We start from the raw sequence: 27,078 nt of genomic DNA, 5'->3' as shown, positions 1-27,078 counted from the left end.
TGCACCTTTCTGAAAGCCGTTTCCAAGAGTGCGTATATTTTAAGTACATGTGTTACGTTACATCCTGCGATCGCTATATTACGCATGAATAACATTGATTAATAAACGTTAATAACATTTTTTTAATTCATCAAAAATAATTAAAAGATTAATCATAGGGATAATTATTCTCTCTAAAATAATAACAAGCGTGAGTAAAAATGAGCGAAAATGTATGGAGGCAAATGATATTTAGTAGAGAATTATAGAAAAATTCTATTTGCCACGTTCTATCATTTATTTTTTTTTTTTTTTTTGTTATTCAGTCGTAAAAAATTTTCATGAGAAATAATATTGATAAGGTAACATGGTGAGAGATGTCGATCTGAAATTTACGCTATCTCGAATGAACGTCGGTGCGGTACGAGTTGCGAAAGTGTATATACAAGCTTTCGGGCGAGGATGAGAAGCGGAGTAAAGATAAGAGTAGAAAAACGTCGGGCTGTGTGATCGTCCAGAATCGACGGCGGTGGGAGAACGAGGGGGTTAGAACCTGCGCCTAAGATCACCCTTTTCGAGCGCATGCCCGTGCACCTTTTCCCACCCTGTCGCCGTGCTTTAACTCCCGATCAGAAAGAAGACCCGAGAGCAAAACTATCAGTTTTCCTTATTTTCCAAGTTCTAGCTCGAATTTCAAGCGCACCACTTCAACATATGTCTCTCAACGTAAATTTAGAATTAATATCGCCGAATACATGTCTCAACGTTTTGAGAAAAAATTAATAGAAATATTTATTAATAATTTCAGCTGTTTTACGTCAAATTGTTTTATCGGAGAATACGCTCTTTTTAAATTTCTTTAAATTTGTTATTAATTGTGGGTGTAATTTTTTTATTAAATTAAAATTGCGAAGATGAGTGTATAGATTAAACTTTTGCAAGTCTGTTTTATAATTTCTGATTAAGACAGGCTCTTTTCTGATTAACACAAAGAACGAAATAGTAAGACACTCAACAGAGAGAGAATTCTTGACTTTCTGTAAAACGAGAAAAGTGAAAACTTGATGTAGGTAAAAAATAATCGATTTTTAATTAGAATCTAATCTCTAATCGCACGTCTTCCTACTGATACCGATTAGAGACTTCATTTTAACTCGAACACCTTTAGCGCAGGGCAACCCTTCTTTCCGATCAGCCCGTTGAAGTCACCGATACTTCCGATACCTGATATAGTGAACCGTCCCTCGGCGTTGCAGTCCGTGTCCTCGTGGCTGTGGATGGAAGGGGTGCTCGACACCCAGGTGGGGGTAGCCACCCTCACGTTCCACCAGGCTGGTTTCCATCGGGTTGCGTCACGCGGCGCCACCGTACGGCCCGCGCCGGAGCAGTCTCTCGTTCCCGAGTTGACTAAGTCTTGTCCAAAGGCGATGCGTTTGTGCGTCTCATATCTTTCACCCTGAGATCGTCTACGGGGTACGTCGGCGAATGTACACGAACAGGACCACCGTTTGCAGGACACTCGCGACGTTCGGAGACGGCCAGCGACGAACTGCCGACGACGACCCACCGACGTGTCTCGGCGCCGAGGCGGACAATTCTTTCGCCGGGGTGGAAAAGTGCGTGGCCGGAGGGATGACTGCGAGGGCTGCAGGCACCGAGCGCTCGAGTTAGTCTCGGCCAGAACACAGGCCCAGCAGGATCATCGCACACGCACACTGGGCGCGTGGAGTGCATGGATCGAATAGACCGACACGACGCTTCACGCGCCGGATCATCGGGCGAGTGCAGCAGTGGTGCTTCGATATAAGGTGTGCTATCGCAGTCGCCCTATTTCGCGCCGCTTGCAGGACACTCGCGCGAGTAAGGAGGCGCTCGCCCGGCCCCGTCGACTCCGAGAGTCTATTTCATTTTCTTTAATTTGCCTGGCGCGAGAATTTCCTTTCGCTTTTCGCGCTTGACTCCGCGAACAGTCGCGAAGATCGGAGGAAACGGTTCCGAGGGAAGACGTCGAAGAGTGACTGCGGAGAACAACGGGAGAGACTGTGTTGCACCAGGTGATTGTCAACGACGACTTGTGATTGTGTATCTGTGATGATCTGCAGCTGTGATAAAGTTTTCCCTCCTCTCGAGAGATTTCGTGATGATTCGAGCTGACGCGGATGATTGGCACGTAGGGGCTATACGCGATTAATGTTGAGCAATTTTCTCTAGAGACGTGCGATTATTGTATCAATGGACAGGATAGGCATTTAAAATCATTTTCATCGAACGCATAAAATAACGAATTTAAAAATACATATTCGCGTTTTGTTATTACATTTTAACGTACACTCGCCAACTTATTTTCTGTCAAACTCATGACATTAACTTATGATTCTCATAATACATTCAGAAATAAAAACATGATCGTTTTATCGAAATTGCGTAAAATAATATAATTTACTGGGTGAACATTTTCACGTATATTTCTGCATTTAATTTTTATAAAACATATTTTTTATTTTTTTTTTAAGATTCTCTCTATATTGAGTAAATTTTAAAAAAGTAATTAATAATGTGTAAAAGACCGCGTTCGAATAATAGTGTGTCAGAAAGACAACTCGTGCGATTACAATATTTTTGCACAGACTGAGGGATGCTGCACTGATATGATAAATAACATACTCGATCAGCACTATTTTCGTGGGATTTCCTGCCTCGCTCTCGGTCTCTCGAGTTCCCTCGCGAATACGTCACGCACGTGCAGGCGTTCTTCGGGATTATCTGAAAGTCGAAACGGTACCAGCGCGAACGTGACCATCGGACGGATTCCAGATCGTCTCGGGCGCCTTGCCTACCTTTATCTCGAGCGGTCAACCAACTTGCCTCTCGCGGCTCGGAAAGGAGAGTGAGAAACGCGATTCGAGTGGCTCTCTGTCGGAGAACTCGAGACCCGGTTGATAGCACTTAGCTGACTATTATAATTCGCGCGAGTTTCAGATCGGCAAACACGTAAACCTTAACGTGGAGTGCGAGATCGTAAACTTCATTTGCGTTTCAACGCGCGAAACTGGCGTCAAGTGCGTTCACGAAATTCATGATTGTTGACGCCGAGATCATCATTAGCGAAAGGGAAAGAGAGATGGAGGGAGAGGTAAAGAGAGAAATTTTCCCGTCTTAGACGAACGCATCTTAAAGAGGTTCGTGAGAAACTAGGCGTGATGTCACGGGACGAGTATCGCGGAAGGAAGAAAGACATACGAAGGAACGTTTAATCGCGATCGATTGGGCGTAACATCTCATCGACATCTTGCACGATTTTCGCGAGTTCGTGACAGTCGTCAAACTTTATTTTTCTCTCGCCTTATCTGAAAGTACGTGATTTTATCTGAATTGAGTTCACTCCCCTAGTCTCACGCGTACCCTCTCATCTGCGGGGGTCCTATTCGTCCCAAGCCTCTCGCTCCGGTGTAAAAAAAAGAAAAAAAAAGATTTCGCTTACTGTCGGACGGCTGAGTCTCATGTCGTTTCTACCGCGAGCGTGTCGCGCGCGACAACGTCCCTGAGCGCGGCTCTTGAACTTACGGTTCTCTCGTTCGTCGCGCATCCTTCGTGTGCCTCCGCGCAAAAGATATTGTTACAATCGCCGGGGAGTCCTCGAAGAGAATCGCGTTGCTCGACGAAGACCAATGGCGGGGACAGGGCGGCGGAAGGAACTTTATCGTCGACCGGTATATTGAGTAGCGTGCGACCGTTTGAAGAAAGTGAGTCTCTCTGCTGCGAGCAGCGAAATTCCAAGACGACCGTGACGCACGGCGTCTCTCGCGGTTCCGTTTTCGACTCCCGGCACCCGGGGACTTTTTGTTCGAGCCGTGCCGTTCGTGCGCGATGTCGCAGACGTTCCCGCGACAAGGTAAAGAAATTCCGCCGATTGAGCGAGGGCGCGTTTCGAATTCCTAGAGGTTTCATTTCAGTGACCTCAATGAGTAGTTTCGACGCGGCGATGCTCGCCGACTTTGTCCCGCAATCAATTCCTTCTTTCTCTAATTAAAAAAAAAATTTTATCTTCTGGCAACGATAAGAGAATTCCCGCACAATTTTTTTATCGCGTATAAAAATGATCGGGAGGATTAATTACGCGATTAGCTTCTCGCGTATTCAGCGTTTCGTTATCTTCGAGGAACGACTGCGAGTGAAAAATACCCGCGCCCTGACAGTCGCTTTTTTTTTTTTTTTCCGTGGGACACGTGTAAAAATCTGTGACGGGCGGCAGCAGTAATTTGCATAGAGCGAAACGCGATCGAGAAATCGCGGCGCGTAAGCAAATGCAGCGGCGACGCGGAAAATGGCCGAGAAATTCAGTTTTTGTTCCCATCGATGGTCGATGTAAATGCGAAATAAATCCGCGCTGCTACGGGCGCACGTCTGGGAAATATGTAATTTAAACTCGAAATGATTTGTCGCAAGTGAGTTATTCCACGGTACATCGAAATCCGGGCGGCACGTCGCATATCAGGCGACGCATTAACTTGTCGTACTATTACGAGAACCAACCGGCCATACCGCGTATATACGAGCAGTAAAATCGTCTCAACGGCATTGCAAAACGCGAGGGTGTATTCGTGCTTTTGGCCAATCGCCGAGCATCCGCGCGCGGTCAAATACTTTCGGCCAGTAATTTTATCTTTATCGTAAATGTAAATGATCGTCGCGTGTCTGATTTCATGTCAGTGTCCAGCGAGTTTAAAACAATTTTTCGAAATGCTCAAAAATACCGCGGAAATTGTCAAAAAAAAAAAATAAAATAATAATAAACGTCTATCATGCGCCACGATGATGCTTCTTCAAAACTGCTTTGCAATAACCCCGCTATTTTAAATTATCGCTATTTTTCTGAATGTCGATTCTGCTAAACGCAGAAAGTCGACATTTGCATGATCTATTTAAAATATGTCTATTTAAATCATTATTTCTTGACAAATCTAGCCGCGGAACATTTCATTTCAATATTAATTGTCACAATGAAATATAATAATATGATTTTGCGATACAAAGGCTATTTTAAAGAAATTATCAAATAACAGACTAAAAGCGATAGACTGTGTTCGGAATATGTCACTGGAAGTTCACGTTACTTTATTAAGTGCTCGGCAACGAACTGTCAGTCAAATTTATCTGCTCGTTTTCGATCAAGAATAACCATTTTCGATTGTAATTCTAATTATCTGACAAACTTAATGCATACCTCTTCTCAGTATCATAATCAAATAAAAAGTCATTTTATTAAATCGTCTTTCACGTCTCCTATATCTCTTCTTTAGAATTCACTGTTAAATTATGAGTACAACATTTTCAGATTTTTACGAAAATATCTACGTTAATTAAATACATACGCGACTATTAATTTAAAGAAACTTCTATCAAGATATAATTGAACTATTCGCATTAACAAAAATAGGGAAAAAAAAAAAAAAAGAATTAATAAATTTCGAAAAGCTTCACCTAATATACAATATGTCAGATTATCTTCTCCCTAAGAAGCTAGTAAAGTAAATCGGAATCGCAAAGACTGCACCTCCGTTGTAGCTGTTCAGGCACATAACACGCGAATACGTAATTACAATCCGCAAGCTAAATGCAGCTTTGAAATTCTCAATTACGTTCTAAGCTACATTACCGCGAGAACAATTTATTTCTATTCGGGATATCTTTGTTCTATTTAAAACTGCGGTCTACTCTGGTCGTGACGATGCGAGCGTGCGAGACCGGCGCGTTATGCGATCGCGTAACATAGCCCTGTGTCCGGGCCGCTCGCTCTGCCAACAATGTATCCAAGTGTGGACAACGCATTATATTTCCAACCATCGAAGACGCGAGACGCGGGGATTGCTAATCTTGCTCGTCGCAACGCGCGTGTACGCGGATGCACACGCACGTCGCGCACGCCGGCCGGCGTTGACAAACTAATCTTCGGGCTATACCGGGTGATCGTAAAGTGCGTGCTGACAAGCCGGTAGTCGTGTAGTATTTTCGTGGTTTAGTCGCGCCTGATAAATCTCGAGCGCTAGCGCTCGCTAGCGAGCGAGCAAACTGACGCAACCCCGTCACATCGCTCCCGAAAATTACAAGTTTATGAAATTTCTACGGACTTCGTGGCGCAATCAATATCTCGCGCGAATCGTTCTCGTCGCCGCTGTGTCGAAAGGCGTCTGTGTGCTAAAAGTTATTGCGAAATAGCGTTTCGCGCGGAAATCGCGCTAATGTAGGGATACATTGAGGCCTTGTTTTATTGGCGTTTATTATTTTGCCGGGGATAATGATTTCATAATTTTACGTCGCCCAGCGCGATCGTCAAACGCAATAAGTTTCCCCCGTTGGTACTTATAGACGACATCCGCCACTCTCCGTGTCGCAACAATTTTCGATTATCACTTATCTCCTTTCGTCGCTCGAGAACGCGAACGAGATGAACGGTATCCGAACGGTTGCAGAATATCAAAATAGACATTGTCACGTTAATAACGAACTGACTGAAATTCCCTGAGCTAAACAGCCGCGTTAGCCGTAGAAACCAACCCCAAACTGCTGACGGTATTGCGAATTAGCGCGGAATACTTAATCATACGAAATCGATCATCGCGCTGCAACTTTGTTGCGTTAATCGAGCAACAAGTATCCAGTCAGTATTCTAATGACGATGCGCCTGGCATTACGCAAATTATAGATATACCTAATATCTAATCAAGTACTTTTAACTATTTAAATTAACTTCGTAATAGTCTATTATTTTTCTGAAAAAACAGAAGGTTTCATAAAAATTTGCGAGTTTCAAAAAATTAATTACTTTCCCTTTCTTAAATAATATTAAATATTTGGATAATAAAAAAAAAAAAAAAAAGTTAATCCGCGCCAGTTAACACCATTATAATATCTCGTTGCAAAATTATTGCAAGACTTAAAAGTTATCTTCTCACACAGAACGTAGTACGACCTAAGCTAACAATTTTAATTCATTACGCTGGAAATAAATTTTTTTTCACAATTAAGAGCGACAATCAATCTATTGAAATCGAAACTCGGTACGGCCAACAATCGGTATGAAAATGAATGTTACGTGTGCTCGTATGTGCGCCGGGTTCGATACCAGTTAAGTTAACTGGTGCGAAGTGGGTTTACCGCGGTAAAAGGCGGGTTGTACCGGCTAACCCCTTCAGTGGGCTATTATCTGCACGCGTGTGCCCTTAGCCTATTTTTTTATTTATTACGACGCGTAAGTCAACCCCATAGTATAACACGACAAGAACAATTCTAATATAAACTGCTTAATACTGCTTGCTTCTTTTTCTTTTTTTTTGGGGGGGGATAATTAATATCGTGACAATTAGCACAGACATATATGTATGTACTCGATTTTTAAATTGGTGTTAGAAAAAAATCTTGTCCCTTGATACAAAGAACTTTTACGATGTGATTTGCTCGAATTAATTAAAAATTATTAAGAAATCTCTCGCCTGTATCGTGAACTGAACTATATATTTATTTAATAAAAAAACTACTTTTGCGGAATTAATTTTTTAATCGCATTATTACAAATGAACGATGTTATTGATTAAAATATGGTTTTCTTGTTGATTAAGTCGTTAGATTTCAACTTTCGGTAGATGCAGTTCACGATTTAGGAAGGAAACCCTTGTCCTGCTTTTTGAAGTAATTTTCAAGTAATTAAGTGAAAACGAGAGGCACCGGGTGTAATGGCGGATACACCGCGCGGAAGAAGACTTTGGCTAGTCTGTAATTTTTATTCTAACGTAAATGACAGTTTGAACTGCTTTGTTTTTCAAATCAAAATTTTGTCAGTAAATTTTTTAAAATATTCTCCTCTTTAATAAAAAAAATTCGTTTAAATAGCTAATTAAATTTTAATTCTTATTTGAAAAATGTTTTTTTATTATTTGCAATTTTAAACTTCTAATGCACAATTGTCATTTACATTATTATCTATCGCACTCCTCAGCTGTCTTTTCTCATTATACATCTTGTCTAATATACATTTTCAATCAGAGATTAAAACTAAAAAAACTTTTCAAGAAAAAAGATGTCTTATTAAATGATAAAATTTTATCAGTGTCATTATTAGTTTTTAAAATATATTTTTATCATCGTTAAATTATTTATAATTTTCCTTAAAGTTTTTTTAATAATTTTTCGAGTCTAATAAAAACGTTGATGTCATTTATGCAATTTTGACAAATTGAAAAGCTAACCCGATACTTTTTTTTTTAAAGAATATTTACTTAAACTATTAAGATGAAAATTTTGGCGGGACCAAGAAGATAGAAAAAGATATAGAACAGAGGAAGACAGTAGAGATGTGTATAGAGGAGGAGGTGAAGGAGGCCGAGGGAAAGAGAGTGGGAGGGGTGATATAGAAAGTCGAAAAAATGAAACAGGCTGATAGACGGAGCGAAAGGGGGATAGATCGGATGGAAAGGATGGAAAATCAGAAGAAAAAGAGTAAGGAACGAAGAAGGGAACTAGCGATCGGCAGGGGTTGGAAAAGGGCGGTCGGGGAGTTGAAAATATGAGATCCGCTCTGGTAGGGACCACCTAGCCAGCCTCCGCTTCTTTCCGCGGCCTCCCGCTACTTCCCGCGGCTTATCCCCACACACGCGGTGTCCTTTCCGAGATCAGACGGCGTGCAACCGTAGTGGGAATACTCTCAGAACCCAGGATTGGTCGTGTGGGTGGTTGGACTACCCCCACTATGGTTTGCAAGCCCTGCCTATTCCCCACTGTTGGCTCTGCGCCTCCTCCAGGCATTGCATCGGTCGTCCGGTAGCTCTTAGTTTCAGGTTAGAAGCCTGGTAGGACGGGTCTCGTTCTCTCTTCTTGAGGTCATCCGAACGAGAACGAAGAGTTCGCGACCCGGGTGCGTCAGTGGAACTACAATACGAGGAAGGAGGAATAGAATGACCAAGGGAGCATCGAGGAAACCGCAATTATCTTTTTACCTCGCTGCTCATTGACAAGAGGATACTGGACACGAGACATCGCGCCTGGCATCAAATTTGACATCGATGAGACTCAAACGACTCTGCTGAACAACGGATTACGAGAAGAGCAGATTTCGAAATTGCGCGACGTATCAATCGAGTGTTATCTTCAAGTGTCGCCAAAGTGTTCCGAATTTTCAAGTGATCTTCCTCATGTGACTGGAGGAGACTCCGTGCTCACATCGTCGTGATTGGTTTTTTTTTTTTTTTTTTTTTATTTTGGTGTAGTCGATTGTGCACCCGAGGAAGTGCGCGAGTGTCGCGGACTGAATCCCGGTTAACGCGAGTGACGAGCGCTGATCCGTGATGCATGTGTGATGCGGCAGAGAGTAGAGATCTGCTCGCATCATCGCTACGTAAACGACGAAGACGACGAAAAAGAGCACAACGTCGATATTGGCGGACTATCCGTGAGGGACTGCATGACTTTGACGAATCCACGGACGGTCCGTGTCAAAAGTTTTACGACCCTATAATTGCTAATGATACGGTGACAAATGATACGGGTCAACACGACCGTCGATCGAGCGAGATCGAGACACTTAGCGCAGTGCTGACGATGCCGCGGTACCGAGCACGTTTTCGATAAATGTGACACTGTCTTCTAATCCGTCAAAATTCCAAGTGCAATTTGATTCAACATACTTGCGGACGAATAGTGACACGCTGCGCCTAAATCTAAGTGATCGAGTTGGATCGGTACGAGAGAAAAATCGATCGAAGTACGCTGCTCGGACAGGATAAAGTACGAGTAATAATTATCGAACGCACGGCTCATTAAAAATCTCCGAGAGGCAAATATCTAAAGATCGAATGCGCGCTTCTGCAAGAGAGTGCCAGTTGCCCGGCGATGCTCGTCGCGCGGCAATAAGACGAAAGCGCGGACCGCCAAGTGGACGCGTGACACGGTACGCGCTACATCGTGGACTGCCGGTGAGAGACGGTACCGACGGAACCGCCGCCTAAAACGTGTTCCCCGAGTGCGACCGGCAACGGAGGCGGAGGAGGCGGCGGCGGAGGCGGCAAACGAGGAAGAGCAGTTTTGCGCCCGCCGGAGAAGCTCGAAGCCGTCAAAGTGGCTTCGTCACTGGGGCTCCAGGGGCCGTCAGCGCCGATCGGGGCCCAATTACTGGCTGCGGGTGGTTCGGAGGATGCGCCGACCGCGACTGTGTACCACGCCAATCTGGTAGCCGGTAGCAACACCTCCGTCGTGACTGCGGCACTCCAGCAGCCCTTGCTAGCGGGTCTGAACTCAGCGGCACTGGCCAGCATGCAGGCCTCCGCGGAGGCCAACTCGCGGAATATTACGACCATGGAATGGCTCTACAAGAAGGAGCCCTTGTTCACGCTCGCCCACTTCTGGCAACAGGTAAGTGCACAACACGATGCTCCATGCTGATAACTCTCGCGGGATAGCAGTCCGGTGCGCGATTAGTGAGAATTTCTCTTCAGGCTGCGAGTCGTGCGAAACTCAAGTGACCGACACCGCGATCTTCGACCGATCGGCTTAACTTTCGAGCGGGGAAATATAAATCTACCGTCGTCAATCGCTGTGAACGTAATGAAAATCGAAAGACATCTCTCTCGTTACGCGGCAGAAAAGTGATCGTTACGACTGCGTGCGAGTCGTCGGTGACGAGGATTAGTGCGGATAGATATTTTAGGTCACGCGAGAAGTAAGTGATCACGATCGCGCCGATCGGGTGTATTTTGTGTTGAAAGAGGGAGAGAAAAGGAAAGAGAAGTTTGTGGGTGCACGTTCGTTCTACGTATATCCGGAAATGGGCCGCTCCGCGTTAGCATGGGGTGAGATAATCCCGGAGGGTTGCCGGAGGGTTCGACCGTGTCACGCGTTCGCTGCTAGTAGGAGCGTTTAAATCAGAAAATCTACTCGATGCGGGTAACACAGTCACTCGATACGTTGCCGGTGTTTAAGCGATGAGACAGGCCGCTCCGCAAAAGAAAAATATACAGACCGTACACGCACGTCGAAAAGGTTCTTGCATTTTCTGTTTAAATACGCGCTGTATTCCGTTTAAAATATCGCCGCGATACTTCGAAGTCATTGGTTCGATAGCGTTGCAAGTCTTGACGAATTGCAAATAAAATCTCAGATAACGTAAGAAAAAAAATTACGAATATGCACGGCTATCAAAATGTTAAATATAGATCCCGCAAAAAAGAAAAAAAAATCGATAAGAATGTTTAACATTGTTACATTTACGTCTAGTAACGATGACTCGTGAAAAAAAAAAAAAATGTCTATTAGAAGCTGCTAGTTGAAATTAGTTTTATCTGCGTGACATGCCGTTACATGCCGTTACAATTGCACTACAATTAAATATGATTTGTTGCAAGGCAAGCTGATTTCACGCTTGTTTTCACGTGTGCAAAGATGCCCGCAAATATTCTAATCGATTATAGACTAAGAATGTGGATCAGAAAACGAAAGATAAATGCGAGATTATAAATAAAATTTAAAGCATAAATGGAAAATATATTGTTGCCCGAAAATCGATCATCATTACATCTAAAAGCTAAATTTTAGTACGTGTCTGACAGCGCTGTATGACACGTCAATATTTTACTTACTAAAATAAGTTCGGAGAGAAATAAATTATTAATAATCATGATCTCTTTCGTCTCCGCTTGAAAATCGTGTACATTCGCTACTAGTGACTGCTATATATTGGATTTTTCCAGTAGCTGTCGCGCAGCTTTACGATAAATTTTTGTGAAATTTACTTGCCGATAAATAAAAACGCTTCATCTGTCACATCACCGACGTTGCGATTCTTAGAGCAAGCATACGGATTTAATTGACAGGCGAAACAGGTTAATTACAACGTGCTGTTTAAGAGCGGTATATTTCTCGATGACGAATCGGCGAGTACATCAGAAGCGGTTAATGAGGAAAAATTAAATCACTGCGTTTCTCTGACAATATTGACGAATAATGCGAGTTACTGATATCTATTATGACCGATGGTTATTTGTCGCAGGTCCCATCTGTGAAACTATTTGTATCGTCGAGTATGAATAAGAAAAAGAGAAAGAACAACCTGTCATTTCGCGAAAGCAAAATGGAAAGAAATTAAAAAGGATTTAACATGTCCGTGGTTGACGAATGTATAGCTGTCAGTGCGCCGCGTGATTTATAAGCCGTTCGCTCATTAAGATAATTTGTACGTTTGAAACGTTTTGTCAAACATTGCTATCAAACGGCGAGTCTTGGGGATATCTCGAAAATAGAATTCTATCGTTAGTCGCTCTCGTAAATAATGTCCGCTAGCGGTAAATCTTCCGCCGCAAAATCTTTCGGCACCTCGTCCGTAATTGCTCGTTGGTCAGATTCCCGGCCACTTGGCCGATTCTAGGGTCAAACGGGGAAGGTGTGAGGGTGGCTAACGTCGAAGTTTCCCTAGTGCGGTACTTGGTGTTTGGAGGATAGTTTAGCGATTTGGGGATGGCGCGGCCGACTTGCGGCAAAGTGGCCGACATAGAAGGGGGTTGTCGCTAGCTGATAAACGATAAAGCCCCACTGAAACGTGCCGATGTTAATGACTGGCCACAGGAAATGCAAACGATTGTCGCATCCTTTGATTAGCGGAAAGTCAGCCGCGGCATAAAAAAAGGAAGGAATCGGGCAAGTGTCAATGAACGCCGACTTTCCGTAAAAAGTTTGATATTTTACCGGATGTTTCAATAAGTTATCGCGTCTCATAAATTAGTTTAGGAAAGGAACTCGATACGTTTCCTGCGTTATCGGTTTTAAAATTAAGTACAGTATGTACGTTAATTTCAAATATAATTTTGTTTTTTTTACTATTCATTATATTATATTTATAATTATTGGCTTAATTTTGTAATAATATTATAAAATGCAAAATGACGAGCTAAGAAATTATTAATAGAGGTATATTGATTATTAATATTACGTTAATATGAATCTAATTAACATTAACAGATACAAGAATAAATAGAAATATTAATATTTTTCAACATCATAATTGATTATTGTTTGAGAGGAAACGCAATTTATTAATTATTCTCTTCAAAAATGTAATAATGTTAAGGAACCATAATCGAACGTTGGCAACCTTCGCTCGTTATTACCCAACTACCGGTTTCCTATAAAATACACCCGCTTAATAACGCGCGAACTAGTACCGCACCGTCCTTCACCACGAGATTATGACCCGCGCAGCTCGGGACTATTAATGGCGCATAGTTTCATAATTATGTCTATTGATTAGGCTACGAGCTAATGACGTAGGCACGCCGTTCGTCTAACCTGAGAAAACTTAAATATCTCTGAATCAAATCTTTACAAAGTTTTAAATATTAATTATATTCAATGAAAGATATTAACATTGAATTTTGTTGGAAATAAGTCAAAATAATTATTTTCCTGTCAATCAATTATTTAATTAGAAAATGTATTATCTTAGAAAAATAATACTCGAATAAATATAATAGCAAAATGTTTCTGTCCAAAGTGTAAATCGTGAAAGCGAATTAATTTCTCTTTCTGCGACGCAGCCGCGGAGCAGTGTGAACTCTCGCACTTTTAATTAATGCCTTAATTTGTGTGAATTTGACGCGGTTTCCAAATCAAACAAACCTGCAAATGGCTCGCCGGTTTAGAGGCGTCATTAGATCAGCCATAAGTAGCAACAAAAGACGAAAGACTATGATTATAAGAGAAATTATACGCTAGGTTCTTTTCGACGAGTCTAAAGTTTCTTTCGTAGTAATTCCATAAGGCATTCATATGACAGTGCAATGGAATAAAGTATATTGCTCCGTCTGGCGACGCGCAGAAGATTGCAGCGCAATTTTCTGACTCGCGCACTATCGGCGACAATCGAGTGAGTCTCCCAGCTCGTTAATATGGTACATTTCTCGACATCATCGTATTGACTTTCATATTGATGTTGATTCGTCATTACTGCACGTAAAAAAAAAAAAAATCTCGCGTTGCAAAAATATCCCGTGCGTTATTTTCCTCGTTTGATCGATTATCGCTACGTGAAAATATTTTCATGATCATAAAGAAGCTTTTGCCAGAAAAAACTATTTATTTTATTTGCACATGAGCAAATCCTCGCGCTAACAACTTGTAGCACAACGTTTGATAAACGCAGAACTAATATCAGATAACGATTTTTGTGCCGCTGCCGAATTCATCTATTCGCGGTAGTATTTTGCAAAATTAGGTCGCCGCGAGTCATCCTATTTTTATAAAACAAATATGTTAAAAAAAAAAAAAAAATTGCTGTAACAATGTCTGCAATTTCGACACGAAATAGCAACTCTCAAGACCATGATTGAAAAAACACTACATTCAATTCTAGTGATCAAACTTTCTGTTCACCGAACGGAAATTGCATTGACATATGTGAATGTGCATGTAGCGAATATAACTTCCTTTAGATAAGCATGCATGAATGCTGACAAATACATATTGACATGCGGAGTATAAAGGACGCTTTTACGCAAAAACAAGTTTTCGCATGTTCGAATTCGCGTTTGCCGCTTAACAAATTTAATTTTATTAACTTTTACACGTCACTTTACTCGAAATTGCTTTTATACCTGCACATTGACTTACGATTTTTATTCGGGGATACAACTTGGAGAGAAAATAATAACGACCGCCGATCAACGTAGTGACGTAGATTTTACAAACGAGACATCCCTACTGAGAGTGTCAATTGCAAGCGCGAAAGGAAAAAGAAATATGATTCCTAAGTATCAGTTCCGGTCCAGTCCAGCAGCATCCGCGCGCGTGGAACGAGACCTCTGAGTGTACTCCCAATTAGGAGCATGTCTGCCGTGAATGGACAAAAGTTTTACCGTAGCCTGAACCCTTTCCTCCCTTCGTCTGCGGCCCCCACTGCAGTGACGAAGCATCCCCTCCGCCAAAGACGGTGCACGGGTTCCACCAACGCGGTAGGGCGGAGGAGAATCTCCGACGAGGTTCCCGAAATCCCCAAGAGACGGCGACACTTATCGAAGCGCGTCGTACGCGAACGTGAATCACTCGGCGTGAGCGGGAACGGAAAGCCACACGAGCGAACACGAACAAGATAGAAAGTGGTAGTTTAATGCAAATAAATGTGAGAGAGAAAGAGAGAGAGAGAAAGAAGTTAAACGAGCCAGATGTCATAGAATAAGAATCTTTAACGGGCTTTTTTTTCGTTTCTAAAGAAATATCGATCACGTCGCGGTTTGTCGCAGGATTTTATGAATTAGAAAATCCGTCGAAGGAATTGAATACATTAAACCATCCACAGATGCACTTAAGATGCAAGATGCAGAATAAAGAATAATACAATGCACAAATAAACTGGCGATCTATCCAGACGAGAAAGTTAATTTACTTTTCATTATAATTTTTTTTTTTTTTTTACGTAATGAATTAAGTCTGCGGTAACAGTTTCGAGATACTTGAATATTATTAAAATGCAATGACGAAAAGTCGCGAAACTGTTATATTGTTAAAAATGCAATAAGTTGTGGTTGTACGCAATATATTGAGATCGCGAGCTGTAAATCACGAATGAATGTTTCATGTCGCTCGTAGGCCGGACTTGCAATGCAATATATTTTGGATTTACGACGTGCAATATCATTAGCGCGGATTATCGTCACTCGTTAAAAATTAATTATAGTAATTAGATATCACTATTAATTAAAAAGAAATTAAAGCAGCCAGGTTTAACAGAGCGGCTCGGTTATAAACCTGCTCGAGTGTTAATTATGCTTAGTGAACACTCGATTTATTTATTTATCCACGTTACTCAGCGTAATTCACGATCTACAAATAGCGCAAAATATCAAATGTAAATCATTATATAAAATAAAATAATCAGTTCACTTTTATATTAATAGTAATAAATATTAGTGATCGGTGATGTAACATAAAATCCAGCGAAGTTTTTTTTTTCTTTTCTTTTTTTTTAATATTAAAATCTCTAAACTTCTATCTCAGATATTTCTGACATACTGGCACGTCTAATAAAAATAGATGAAATATATCGATGAGCGCTTATAATTTTTTTTATATTTTTTTAAATACGTTTAGTTGATTAAATATGGACCGCGCGGACCTGGCGCGACTTTAAACACCGACGCATTCAAACAGAGCGCAATGACGGACAGCAGTGCGTACACAAAAGAAGGACGAGAGCGAGAGAGGTTGACGAAGGAATCATTAGCGTGTTATACCGACACCGGGATACTGTATGGCGCGGCGTGTCGGCCTCGAAATAGAATACAGGGGCTTATTTCGGATTCGCCGTCTCGTTGGTTTAGTCCAGGCCTGGTCTAGACCTGTGTACTAGACCGGGGTTCGCTCGTTTTACGAGCTGCTAGTAAGCAACGTAGTCGGTTAGGCGCTGACTGTAAACGAACGCAGGTGCACGCAGTCACGTATATATTTGCCATTCCCCTGCTTGCCTTATTAAAATACATAATAAACGAGCGGGCCGGGGAAGCGTCCCTTCAGCCGTTACCGCGTTCACCTTTTTGACGACTCTTGGTCGGTCTCGGCAAAACTAAAAGATCGCGCCAGTAACGAAATGCACTTGGAACAATGCGCGATGGTTAAATACTCGCTGCTGTCAAAAAAAATCTTCGTTTCTGAGATAGTATTATATTCATTGTATCAAGAACAATGGAGATAACGTAACAGGGAAGAGAAAGAGTTAATGACTGATCGTAAAAGCGGGGAAAAAAAAAAACAAAAAAATGTGATTCCTTATCAACGGCTTCTTCTACCTACGCCGTATCGAAGACGCCGGGATGGCTGGAAAGATAAAACGATAGCGATCTGATGTTGCGAATAGGAATGCGAGTCATAATGCGGTTGGACGAGAGCATTCGCGTGTAGACATGGGCGAGGAATTCCGAACGACTAACGTGGGGGAGCTTAGAAGGGGGCGAACGTCTCGAGGAGGAGCAGGAGGCAGCAGCTCTAATCAGCGATAAAAAGTAACATTCAATCGCGCGAGATAAGTTCGATAATGACAACAAAGAGTACATGCGACGTGATCGTCACCGGACAACTAGTCCACTCGGTCACCGAGAGGGAAGGAAGGGGGGGGGCTCTGTAAGGCACCAAGGGGATTATTAATTTCCGCGGCCGTTATTTCTGAAATCGGTGATTTAGCTGTCGGTGCCGGAGCCGGTGAGCGCGGCTCGGCCAAACCGTGATTCACCCACACTCTAAAAATAACCGTATACACGCGTCGCGGGAGATACTCGCGCGTCGAGCACCCACTAACCGCCGGGTGAAATGCCACGCGAGGGAGTAACGCCGCGCTCGCGCGATAACGACTCACGTAGGCAGTATTGGCGTTAAATTATTCTCCGGCCGATAGTTTATTCGATTGCCGAGATGACGGACGAGACAGCGGGGCGGAAGGGAAGATTTTATATGCGCGAATAATTGCGTGCGTGTTTATTGCCGCATGATATATTTTCCACGATGGTCGATGGAAAGTGAAACGTTCCACGTTCTTTCGTCGTCATCGCGTGAGGTATCAATTACAAGCTTCGAGCAGACGGGTACTTGGCGATTTTATAACGATTTTATCGCGATTTTATTAAATAAATGACGAAACATACCGATCATTTAATTTGCGTTCTACTTTATACAGAGTGTATAAAGTCTATAAAAGTGTACAGAGCAAAGGCAGAAGCGATCACGGAACCGAAGTGCACTCTCCTCCTTCTCAGAGGCCTGGAAACGTCATTCTCTGTCGATCGACTGTAGCAAGCCGCCGGTGAAAGTGAGCACAAACGTTCACTTCGCGGGTCACCGAGTCTTAAATGTTCTGTCGATGCTTTAATTGCATGTTACAATTTAAGAAGGAAAGAACGCTATTATTATTTTCATATCACTGCTGCGTTATAACGAAGCAGCTCTGTTATTACGAATTAACAATTTATAAAAGGCGTTTCGCAATACACGAATCGTCTAGCTAGTGCAACGTCGTCGAAAGGGTCGAGCTAATATTTGTTAAGTTGTCTTACGGCCGTCAATAAGCCATCGACCGTTCCACAATGCATCTTCGTAAACAGAATCTATAGAACACACCAAGAGAGAAGGCTACTCCTTGTGAAATCTAAGAACATATTTACAATCCGCCCGCTTCACGTTACACGCGCAGATAACGCGCGCGCAATCCCGCCTTGCTTTGTTCCGTGTATTATATCTGCATTTTGACCGGCAATGCGCGATACCTTTTAATTACAGCGACACGATCAGCGTGACCTACATGACCCAAAGCCCTGAACCCGCGGCTCGCACGATCGCACCCACGTGCCGTACCTCCACAATCGACTCCAAAAAGCTTCTCGGAATGCGTCTCTGCGCACGGTCTCTGACCTGAACACGCCGGAACCATAAACTTGAGGGTTAGTCGCGGTTTCACCCGAATACGTGTCTGGCCGAATAATACTCTCGGCAATAATTGCAAATTGTCGCTATAGACATTTCGTGTCCATGGCTGCTCGTTTAGCGAACGGCCCGCGTCGCGTTCGAATAACTTTCTCGCGTGCAAAAAAAAAAAAGAAAAGGTTTTTTTTTTATTTAAGATATTAATTTTGTCGCGTAATTTTTTGTTATTTTAATCGTCACAGCAATATTTTCTTCTTTTTCAAGAATTATTTGGGAAAGTTATGAGAAACGTCAGCCGGATCATCTCGCAATATCGAACGTTCTACGTGTTGGTAATGTCGCAAGTTGTCTGCGTCGCGTGTGCAACAGATGCGCCAGGCACGCGAGGCGCATACCTCTATGGGACATATGCGGGTCGCGAACTACGAACCCTTCGTGAGACTCGTGAGACCTGAACACGATAGCTGAAATATTTGGCAAACCCACCGAATTCCGAAATTCGAACGCTTGCTCTTTTAGTTTGCGTCACACACATTTGGCCACTTTTATTACGCGCGCGTTACAAATCGACCAGCTACATAAAAGAAAATTTACATCCTCTTAAATTGTTAAAAACTAAAGCACAGTTTTTAATGATAGAATTTTACCTGTGTCTGAATTTATAAGAGCTGTTTGCGCGTTATGGGCGGTTTAAATTAATCGTTGTCACTATCCGTTACGTTTTTTAACGGAAACATAAGGTGCTTCGAGTGTGCAGAGAATGCCAGTCATTATTGTATCTCGCGTTCGGGACCTCCAGCATCGAAAGAATTACTATGAGAGCAGAGACAAAGGCGTCGAGAATAGCGGAACAAAAATTTTAGACGATACAAGATAAATAAAATAAAATACATTTAGAAACGTAATTGCAGAACATTGTTTTTCGTAATCTTTCCCTAAATTTGTTATCATATTTTTTTTTCTTTTTTCTTTTGCGTAGAAAAGTTTTTGATTGACGACGATTCTTTCTTTACACGTCTCTCGCTTTCTCGTTCTCTCTTGGTCTTTTTTTTTTTTATTTTATTTTGTCTCTTTCTCTCTGCTTCTTCTCACTTCCGAAAACTATTCAAAGGTCGCTTGGAACGGTTCCAAAATTCCGAATCGCATGGGACGACATCGTGGCGATTCCTGCAGCGATTCGGGCTTAAGTGAATTCGGAGTGAGCCGTAAAGCGAGGCTAAATAAACTTTGGCCGCAAACGTATCTCGTATTCGGCCGCGTCTGATTTAAGGGAGCAATAACTGCGCGATCATTGCGCCTGGACTAATTTACTTGGCGGATTCGATTTCGCGCCTCGCAAAAGTTTTCGCGCCGTGTTCTGTTCAATATTCTAATAACATTCCGCACACAAAATGAAAATTATCCTAAATCGATTTATTAGCCACGCCAATAATTAATCTCGACTACTTGATAACTTAGTATCTCTGCTAATGTCGCTGTTATAATTATCTAAATATTTATATAAATGTTTCAAGTATTATCGAGTATTTTTATTCTATAAACTCAATTATTTTATTTAGTTTCTCTCTCCTTTTTTTTAATTTAATAAATTTTTTTTATCGAGCCTAATCAAATCGTTAGACGAAATAATCGCGAAGTAAAACAATTATAATTCAAGACTTAAAAAGCAACCGATCGAAATGAGCGACAGAGGTCCACGTGGGGACCAATGATTGCTAATGTTGGCGGTTTATTTACGCGCGCGGATTTACGATCGCCGCGAAAAATTCCGACGTCTTATTCTTTCTTCTCGACACCGACGTCACGATGGCAACGACGACGGAGGGCGTCGCGGAAGGGAGGCACCACGTCTGCGTTCTTGCACGCCTTCACATTGTCCGCTTACTGACGCAGGCGCGCGATGCACGCATGAATTTGCGTTCGACAATCTGCAATTATTGCAGACAGATAACCGAAGCTGCTTTACATGATTATTAGACGTGCGAAGTGGACGCGCGGACGATAAACGCGAGGAAGAGAGATGCCAGAAGACGAGGTAAACCAGAAGAAGAAGAAAGAAGAGAGAAAGGGAGGAAGAAGGGGGAAGGAGAAAGAAGGGAAAAAGAGAGAGAAAGAGAGGTGCTCGTCACTCGAGGAGTTCAGCGAGCGAGCAATTACCTGGGAAACATAATTTACAGAAGATTGCCATAACAGACGAATACAAGCGTTCGCGAAACAAGCGAACCTGTTACATGCCATATTTCCACCTCATTTCACTGGTACACCCTTAACCCTTAATTCATTTTTCTAAGTGGTGTATAATTAGCAAGAGAACATGGTATTACTCTACATTTTATTTTTCCCGCGATTACGTTTAATTAACATGCACGACCGCCATGTGTTCATTGAACGCTATTTCTACCCCGCTCTATTATTAATTAATTAATCAATTAATCATGTACGGCCATATAATGAGCGATGCACCTGCGACTCTTCGTTTGGCAAATTTATTGGCGGAATAATATTAAACTCCTTTAACCTATTTATTAATGGAATATTAAAAATCTTCAAGTACTTCTTGTACCGGTATTACTATTTCAAACTGTTAAAGCCACGAATATTACATTAATAAATACCACGTTAATCATTATTCGAATTTAATAATAATTTGATTTAGCTGACGTGAGAGAAGCAACGATAAGAAGTGTATTTTATAAACTTTTTCCGATTTCTTTAATTAACCGCTGGTGCTTTCAAGTGTTGCGACGTAATACTTGAACTCGTCAGATTTCGACAATTCGCAGAAGATCACTTCCGTAACGTTGGGCAAGTTATGTATTTACCGGCGCGCAGTAAATCGTGTAAAACAACTGGACCTCGCGGAATACGCAAATTGCGGGTCCACAATTGAATACCCGAAACGAACGGTCGAACGGAAGAGCATTTGATAAGCAGCCGGAAGTCGGTCGTGGGCAAGCACCCAGCTTTCCTCTCGCCTCTGATAGCACGCCAGCGACAGCTGGCCGGCATGGGCTTTGCACGGTCCATTCGTTCTCCACAAAATTGCCACGACGATTTACAAGTAAATATTCGCGATCGACTTTCCATAATTAAACTAAATTCGAAATTACGGTCAGGGAGAATAAAATATGTATGCTATTATTGACGCTGACCGAGTCCAGAAATAAAATTGGCGTTCGGATGGAGTCGTTAATTTATGTACGGTCTAATTTTGTGCAATTTATAAGACATAACTAAATACATTTAATTAAAATAAAACGTTTTGATGGAGGCTGATAAATCTGCGTACGCGACGCTCGGACAATCGCGCGTATTTCTTGAAAACATTACATATGTAATACAGGTTATTGCACTACTAACATCAAGTATATATATATGATTTTAATGTGTGCTATGGAAAAATACCGTCCAATTGTTTGATCGGTGCAATTGATAGAATAAATTTATGGCCAGGCATTGACATCGAACGGATAGGGCAATCGTATATCGAATCATGCATCGAATCAGTTTGCGAAGTGGGTTGGGGGCAGCGAGAGGATACAAAACAGGGTCGATGACTATCTATTATCGTTTCAGCGCGCGAAGGAGAGATACGTCGCGTTATTTGAACCTATATAAACCTGCTGAATTTTATACAGAACGATATGCGAAAGCGATCTTCGCCGGATGCATCGAAAGGTCCGCCTCGGTCTTTCTCTATCGAGCGTAGCTGTATCGCGTCGCGTGCACACGTCAATGTGCATCTAGTGGTGGGGTCACTGTGGGCTGCTAATCATCGAGGTCGATTTGATCCTCTAGTACAGGATCACGAGCCGGATCCGGTCATCGGTGGAAAAGGAAACCCGTTATCGACAATCACCGTGCCCCAGCCGTCTCGTTTTATGCATGTAAATTCATCCGGACGTGACGTGGCGAGCGGCAGGTTTCGCGGCCGTGTGACAAGCTAAGGCCAGAGCCCCCGCTGATCGGTGTCCATTAAGTCGACACGGCGCGGGCCACGGCTTTCGATCCCTCGTGCCTCCAGATTTTCTTCGCTCGCCGATAGCGAATCCCGAGCTAACGATACTGACTCATACTCTCATTTCGCGCGAGTGAATGCGCGAGCAGATGTGCCAATGTCTAACGTAATTGAGAGTCATCGGGCGAGCCTCTACGCGCTGGCGAGATATTAACGACGGCGCATTACCGTTGCGGCAATAGTTGCGCCTTGCTTTAGATCCGATATCACACGCAACGATTTCTGCTGAAGATTTCTTACAGACATTTCGAGACGTTCGCCATTAAAAAATGGACTTAGTATTTTTGTTTGTCGAAATAAAAGTTTTTTTTTTTTTACTTTTTTCCCACCCAAATATTTAATTGATTATTTTAATTTGTCACGCGCGACCGAAACGAGTGCGCGAGAAGATCGCGCAGCGTAAGCAAAATGCGCTGTAGAGGTAACAACGACCGTCTACCGGATTAAAGTTAAATCATTTAACTAAAAGTCGTATAATGTACTTTCGTGAGCGATAGGAGAGAATGTTAATTAATGGCCGCAAGTTGGCGCGACATCGGACTTGCGCTGCAGGTGTAATACGCAAGTGCCTAATGTAGAGAACTTTGGCGAGACCGGGTATCGCAAGCAGACGGAGTCAGTTAGAATTGAAGGAACTTTTCGCCGAACGATAAACCGATTTGGCGAGCTGACGCTAGTTAGCTGGACACGAGACAGCCATATACGCGCCGGCCCATTATCCTGTTTCGGACGCGACTGTAATTAAGCCTGTTTCCAAGGATTAGCGCGCGCGCACGTAGCGAAATGTCCTCTCGAGCGAGTTACCTTTCTTTTTGACCGCGGCTTCCATTACGGCTCGAAATGGCCGTAACTCCGCGAACGTGTCCAACTTAGCGCAAATTAAGCAAGTAAAAATTAACGATAATCAACGGACCCCGAGGGAATTAGAGATCGTTCGGTATTTGACCAGCATATTTACATTTGGTAAATCTGTCAGTTTGCATTGTTCTCGAATTTACTGTGACTCTCGCGAAAGCATCGGACAGCGGTAAAAGAAAATCTCGATATCGATTCAACAAATAAGCTTTACATTATTTCAAGTCGCCGAATTTAGATTGCACTTTAACTTCGTTTTCGCGGCACTGCGCTCTCAGGGTAAAGCAAGTGCACGGCGGTAAGGCGCGCTCGCACTCGAGGGATCCCTTTTTTTCTAAATTGTATCTATTGGCTCGAAGCGATTGAAAGTAATTGAATGAAGCAGCCGGTTATTTACGAACGTTTAAGCGGAGCCAACTATCTGTCCATTCATTCGGTCTTGTCCCTTCATTCATTCATCATTCACTCTCGCCGGTATACGGTCGTTGCATGTATAGCAGTAGTAAAGGCCCATTCAATTGATCGGTGATTGTCTAAATTATAAGATTGCCATACAATGGCTCTCATCTCGACCTATTGGGGTCCCGTTCGCCCGTTACGTCACCACTTTAGGACCGGATTGTAAGCGCGATCGTATTAAAAGTGTATCTACGAAATCGGTCGATGCTCTCGCTCCCGATCGATCGAGAAGATCCGCGCTGAATCGCGCCGAAAATTATGCTCGGCGATCGCGAGGAACGTTTTACGCTCGAGTGTGCGGGGAAAGTCACGTTGTGGATACTCATTCATGGAAACCACTGGTCACCGTGGTGCGCGGAGACAGGATTAACTGTCTGCTGTTGACAACACGATGACACGTGGGAAATCTAGGCAACGCTTGTGCGCGCGTGCATATGTACTCGAGCTCGTTTCTTCCGGCATTTCAAAAACGTTTAATTAAATATTGTAAAATGGCAATTATATTTTTAATATTACTAGAAAAAAAAAACCACGCGCGCACTATTTTTTAAGACTCCAATTTCAAACTATGAAAAAAAAAGCCATGCGACTTACCAAACTGCATGAGCTTCAGCGGAGGTGTAGAGTTCTGCCGGTGACTGTAACAGAAAATGTAAAATATTAATGTAGAGATGCTGGTATATCAATTAATAAAGTTAATAAAAAAAGTAAATTTTTTTTTATTGAAGATTTTATTTAAAAATTTATATTTACCTATAAGTTGCTCCGCCGATGCATGAAGCCCCCCGGGCCTGCTCCTCCTTTCAGATGGGACGTGTCGAGTCATCCTTCCGCGCACAAGTAACTCGCGAACGCGACCGGGTGAAGTTACAATCGCGAAAATTATCGATCACGTTCGCGCGTTTCTGTCCGGCACTCGCGATTAGAAAAAACCGTCCGAATACTGTACGAAACTCCCGGAACGCCCGACGAACCGGCTGCGGTTCGTATAATTAATATTGTAATATCGGCGGTGACGACACTTTTGTTGACAGTAGTAGATGCACCAGCGTCGATCTGTAACAAAAAAAAAAAAATATGATTTAATACACGGCAACAATTTTTTACAGACAGAAACTGCGACGGGGAAACTCCAATCATTTTTAGTTTATTATTTCAAGACGTGCCGGGAATTAAATTACTACGGGCAATAATCTTCGCATTAACGTGTTACATCTAAAATATTGTTACCAATTTTTTTTTTTAATATTATATAAACCTTTCATAGTTAATAAAGTAGATTTTTAATTTTTATTAAATGTTTGAAAATAATTATCGATCTATCGGTAATTGCTTTTCGGGCGTCATTATTAATCCAATTAGACAGAGGGTTACGTAATCCTATAGGTTTCAATAATAACGTGATAAACGGCGAAATATATCTACCGTGACAATTGTTCTTTGTTGTGGTCGACGAACATTTCACCAAGACTTACGTCTTGGCGAGTCGAGGTAGTGCCGTCTCGCAATTTTACGAGTTTACTCGGGTTAGATCTTGCGCTGCGATTTGTGAAAGCTTAATACCTCGCCACTTCCCCTGCACTTCTCATGCTGCACTGTTTATGTACCGGTAAACCGTTTTCCCTGATCGCGGTCGTCGAGAAGAACGATTCGAGGAACGTTTACCGAAACTGCCTCGGCTCGCTACAAATTTCTACCGCATACCTGTCTCTTATCGTCGTGCCCGTGCACACCTTTCATTAGCAATATCTTTCCCGGAGATACTATTTGGTTGGTACTATTAAATACTTTTATTCCGTAAATATTTAAAAAGAAAAAAAAAAAAATTTGGCGCTTCAAAAAACAGCTCGGCTGTATATCGATGCCTTATTATATCGACATTAATTTCGTGACACGTGAGACATTTAAAAAATTATACTTGAAATAACCTTACGACTGTCATATTAACAAAATTAATAAGTCTCGAAATTTAACGTTCAGCGCAGCTAGCTTCGTGATTTCTCTTACTACCAGCGTAAACATTTGAAATTGAATATTTAACTCGTTCAATAATGCCGAAGAAAATATGACAGTGCTGGATCGCACCTTGGTATGCGGTCGCGTGTAAACGCGTATACATAAATGCATGAATTTGCGCGACGTAATCGCTTTATCGGAATATTTCCGTTGCGGCAATCCATTGAGAATCTTAATAATTAATACAACGACCTCGGGTGCGCGCAATATTTATTGAGACACTAGCGGTGGATCTCGCAACCGCGTAACAAACCGCGCCGGGCCTCATTTTTCCGACGTTAAGCCCACCTGCGTCATCCGATCCGCAGATATGCCGGTGCGTGATGCGAGATAAAGCATAGTTCGGCGTATCTTCGGGGCGAATCGTCGGGAGCATCGCGATGCAGACGTGGCGGTGTAAAATTTATCGCGGTATCGCGCAATCGCGCTCACAACGCCCGTAGTTTCTTCTTTTTCACAAAGCGAGTGCCGCATGCGATCACGTGATTCGCAGGCGTACTTACGTGCCCGCGAAAATTTATCGCGGCGCGATGGGCGTTACTTGCAAAATGCGCCGGCAATCGATAACGACCGGCGGCATGCACGACGATCGTGTTATATCGAATTTCTGTCTTGCCCCGCGCGTATCGCGGGGTCTATCTGGTTTCCAAATGAACGAATTCGCGCGAACTTTCTTTGCGGCCCGGTGTACCTATCCCGTGCATGCCAATTCGGTAAACAAATTCAATTTAGCTCGATTTACAGACGCCTATTTTAAATTATATCGGGACAGGTGCCTCGTAAGCTCGCGGACATAAAATATCAACGATGCATCTTTGAAGTATTTGAGATACCAACCATTTCTTTCATCCGGTCGCGAATACGCGCGATTTTTCCGACAAGGAGAAAACGCGAGAGGGTGCAACTCGGCGAGTGTAGTGGATTGTTGCGCACGTAAATGCGCACGCGAAAATCTCTCCTGTTCTCTCCTTTTCTACGGCGATGCTACTGCTCGTGTAAGCGCTCGTAAAGCAAAGCGATTTTCGAACACTTTGGTGTTCACCGAGCCTCTTCACCTCCCTGCGTCGAAGTTATCTGTGCATCAGCGTGAGTATACGCTAAGTACGCGTAAGTACACCATTGAATACACACACAGGCGGCGGCGCGTACGAGAAAGAGACGGCCCGGTGCGTGCGTACGTACGTACGCGCGCCGCGTGCGCTCGTACGCGTGTCCGTGTGTGCATTTGTGTGCGAGATCCCCGCGTGCACGTAGCACCCAGCAGAATCGAGTATTAAGCGGATACTTGCGTGCGGCCGTAAGTAGCTCTC

The 27,078-nt window shown here is 42.8% G+C and overlaps 1 protein-coding gene across 4 annotated transcripts in view; it reads left to right on the top strand.

Moving 5' to 3' along the window:
* Window positions 1-1,651: 1,651 nt before the first annotated feature.
* The window catches only part of Cut (homeobox protein, cut), a 131,870-nt gene continuing 106,443 nt past the window's right edge, over window positions 1,652-27,078 (top strand). For 2 of the 4 annotated variants that reach the window (XM_070663478.1, XM_070663480.1), the window contains exon 1: window positions 8,324-10,380. In XM_070663478.1, the coding sequence (XP_070519579.1) occupies window positions 10,282-10,380 (99 nt within the window). In that variant the 5' untranslated portion in view covers window positions 8,324-10,281. Of the gene's footprint in view, window positions 2,034-8,322; window positions 10,381-27,078 lie in introns of those variants that run through there. The other 2 variants (XM_070663477.1, XM_070663479.1) reach the window with 2 other exon arrangements.

The sequence above is a fragment of the Cardiocondyla obscurior genome, linkage group LG11 (genome assembly GCF_019399895.1).
Source record: "Cardiocondyla obscurior isolate alpha-2009 linkage group LG11, Cobs3.1, whole genome shotgun sequence".
Taxonomy (NCBI): Eukaryota; Metazoa; Arthropoda; class Insecta; order Hymenoptera; family Formicidae; genus Cardiocondyla; species Cardiocondyla obscurior.
The sequence above is the reverse complement of the archived record's forward strand: the minus strand, read 5'-3'. Positions and strand labels throughout refer to the sequence as shown.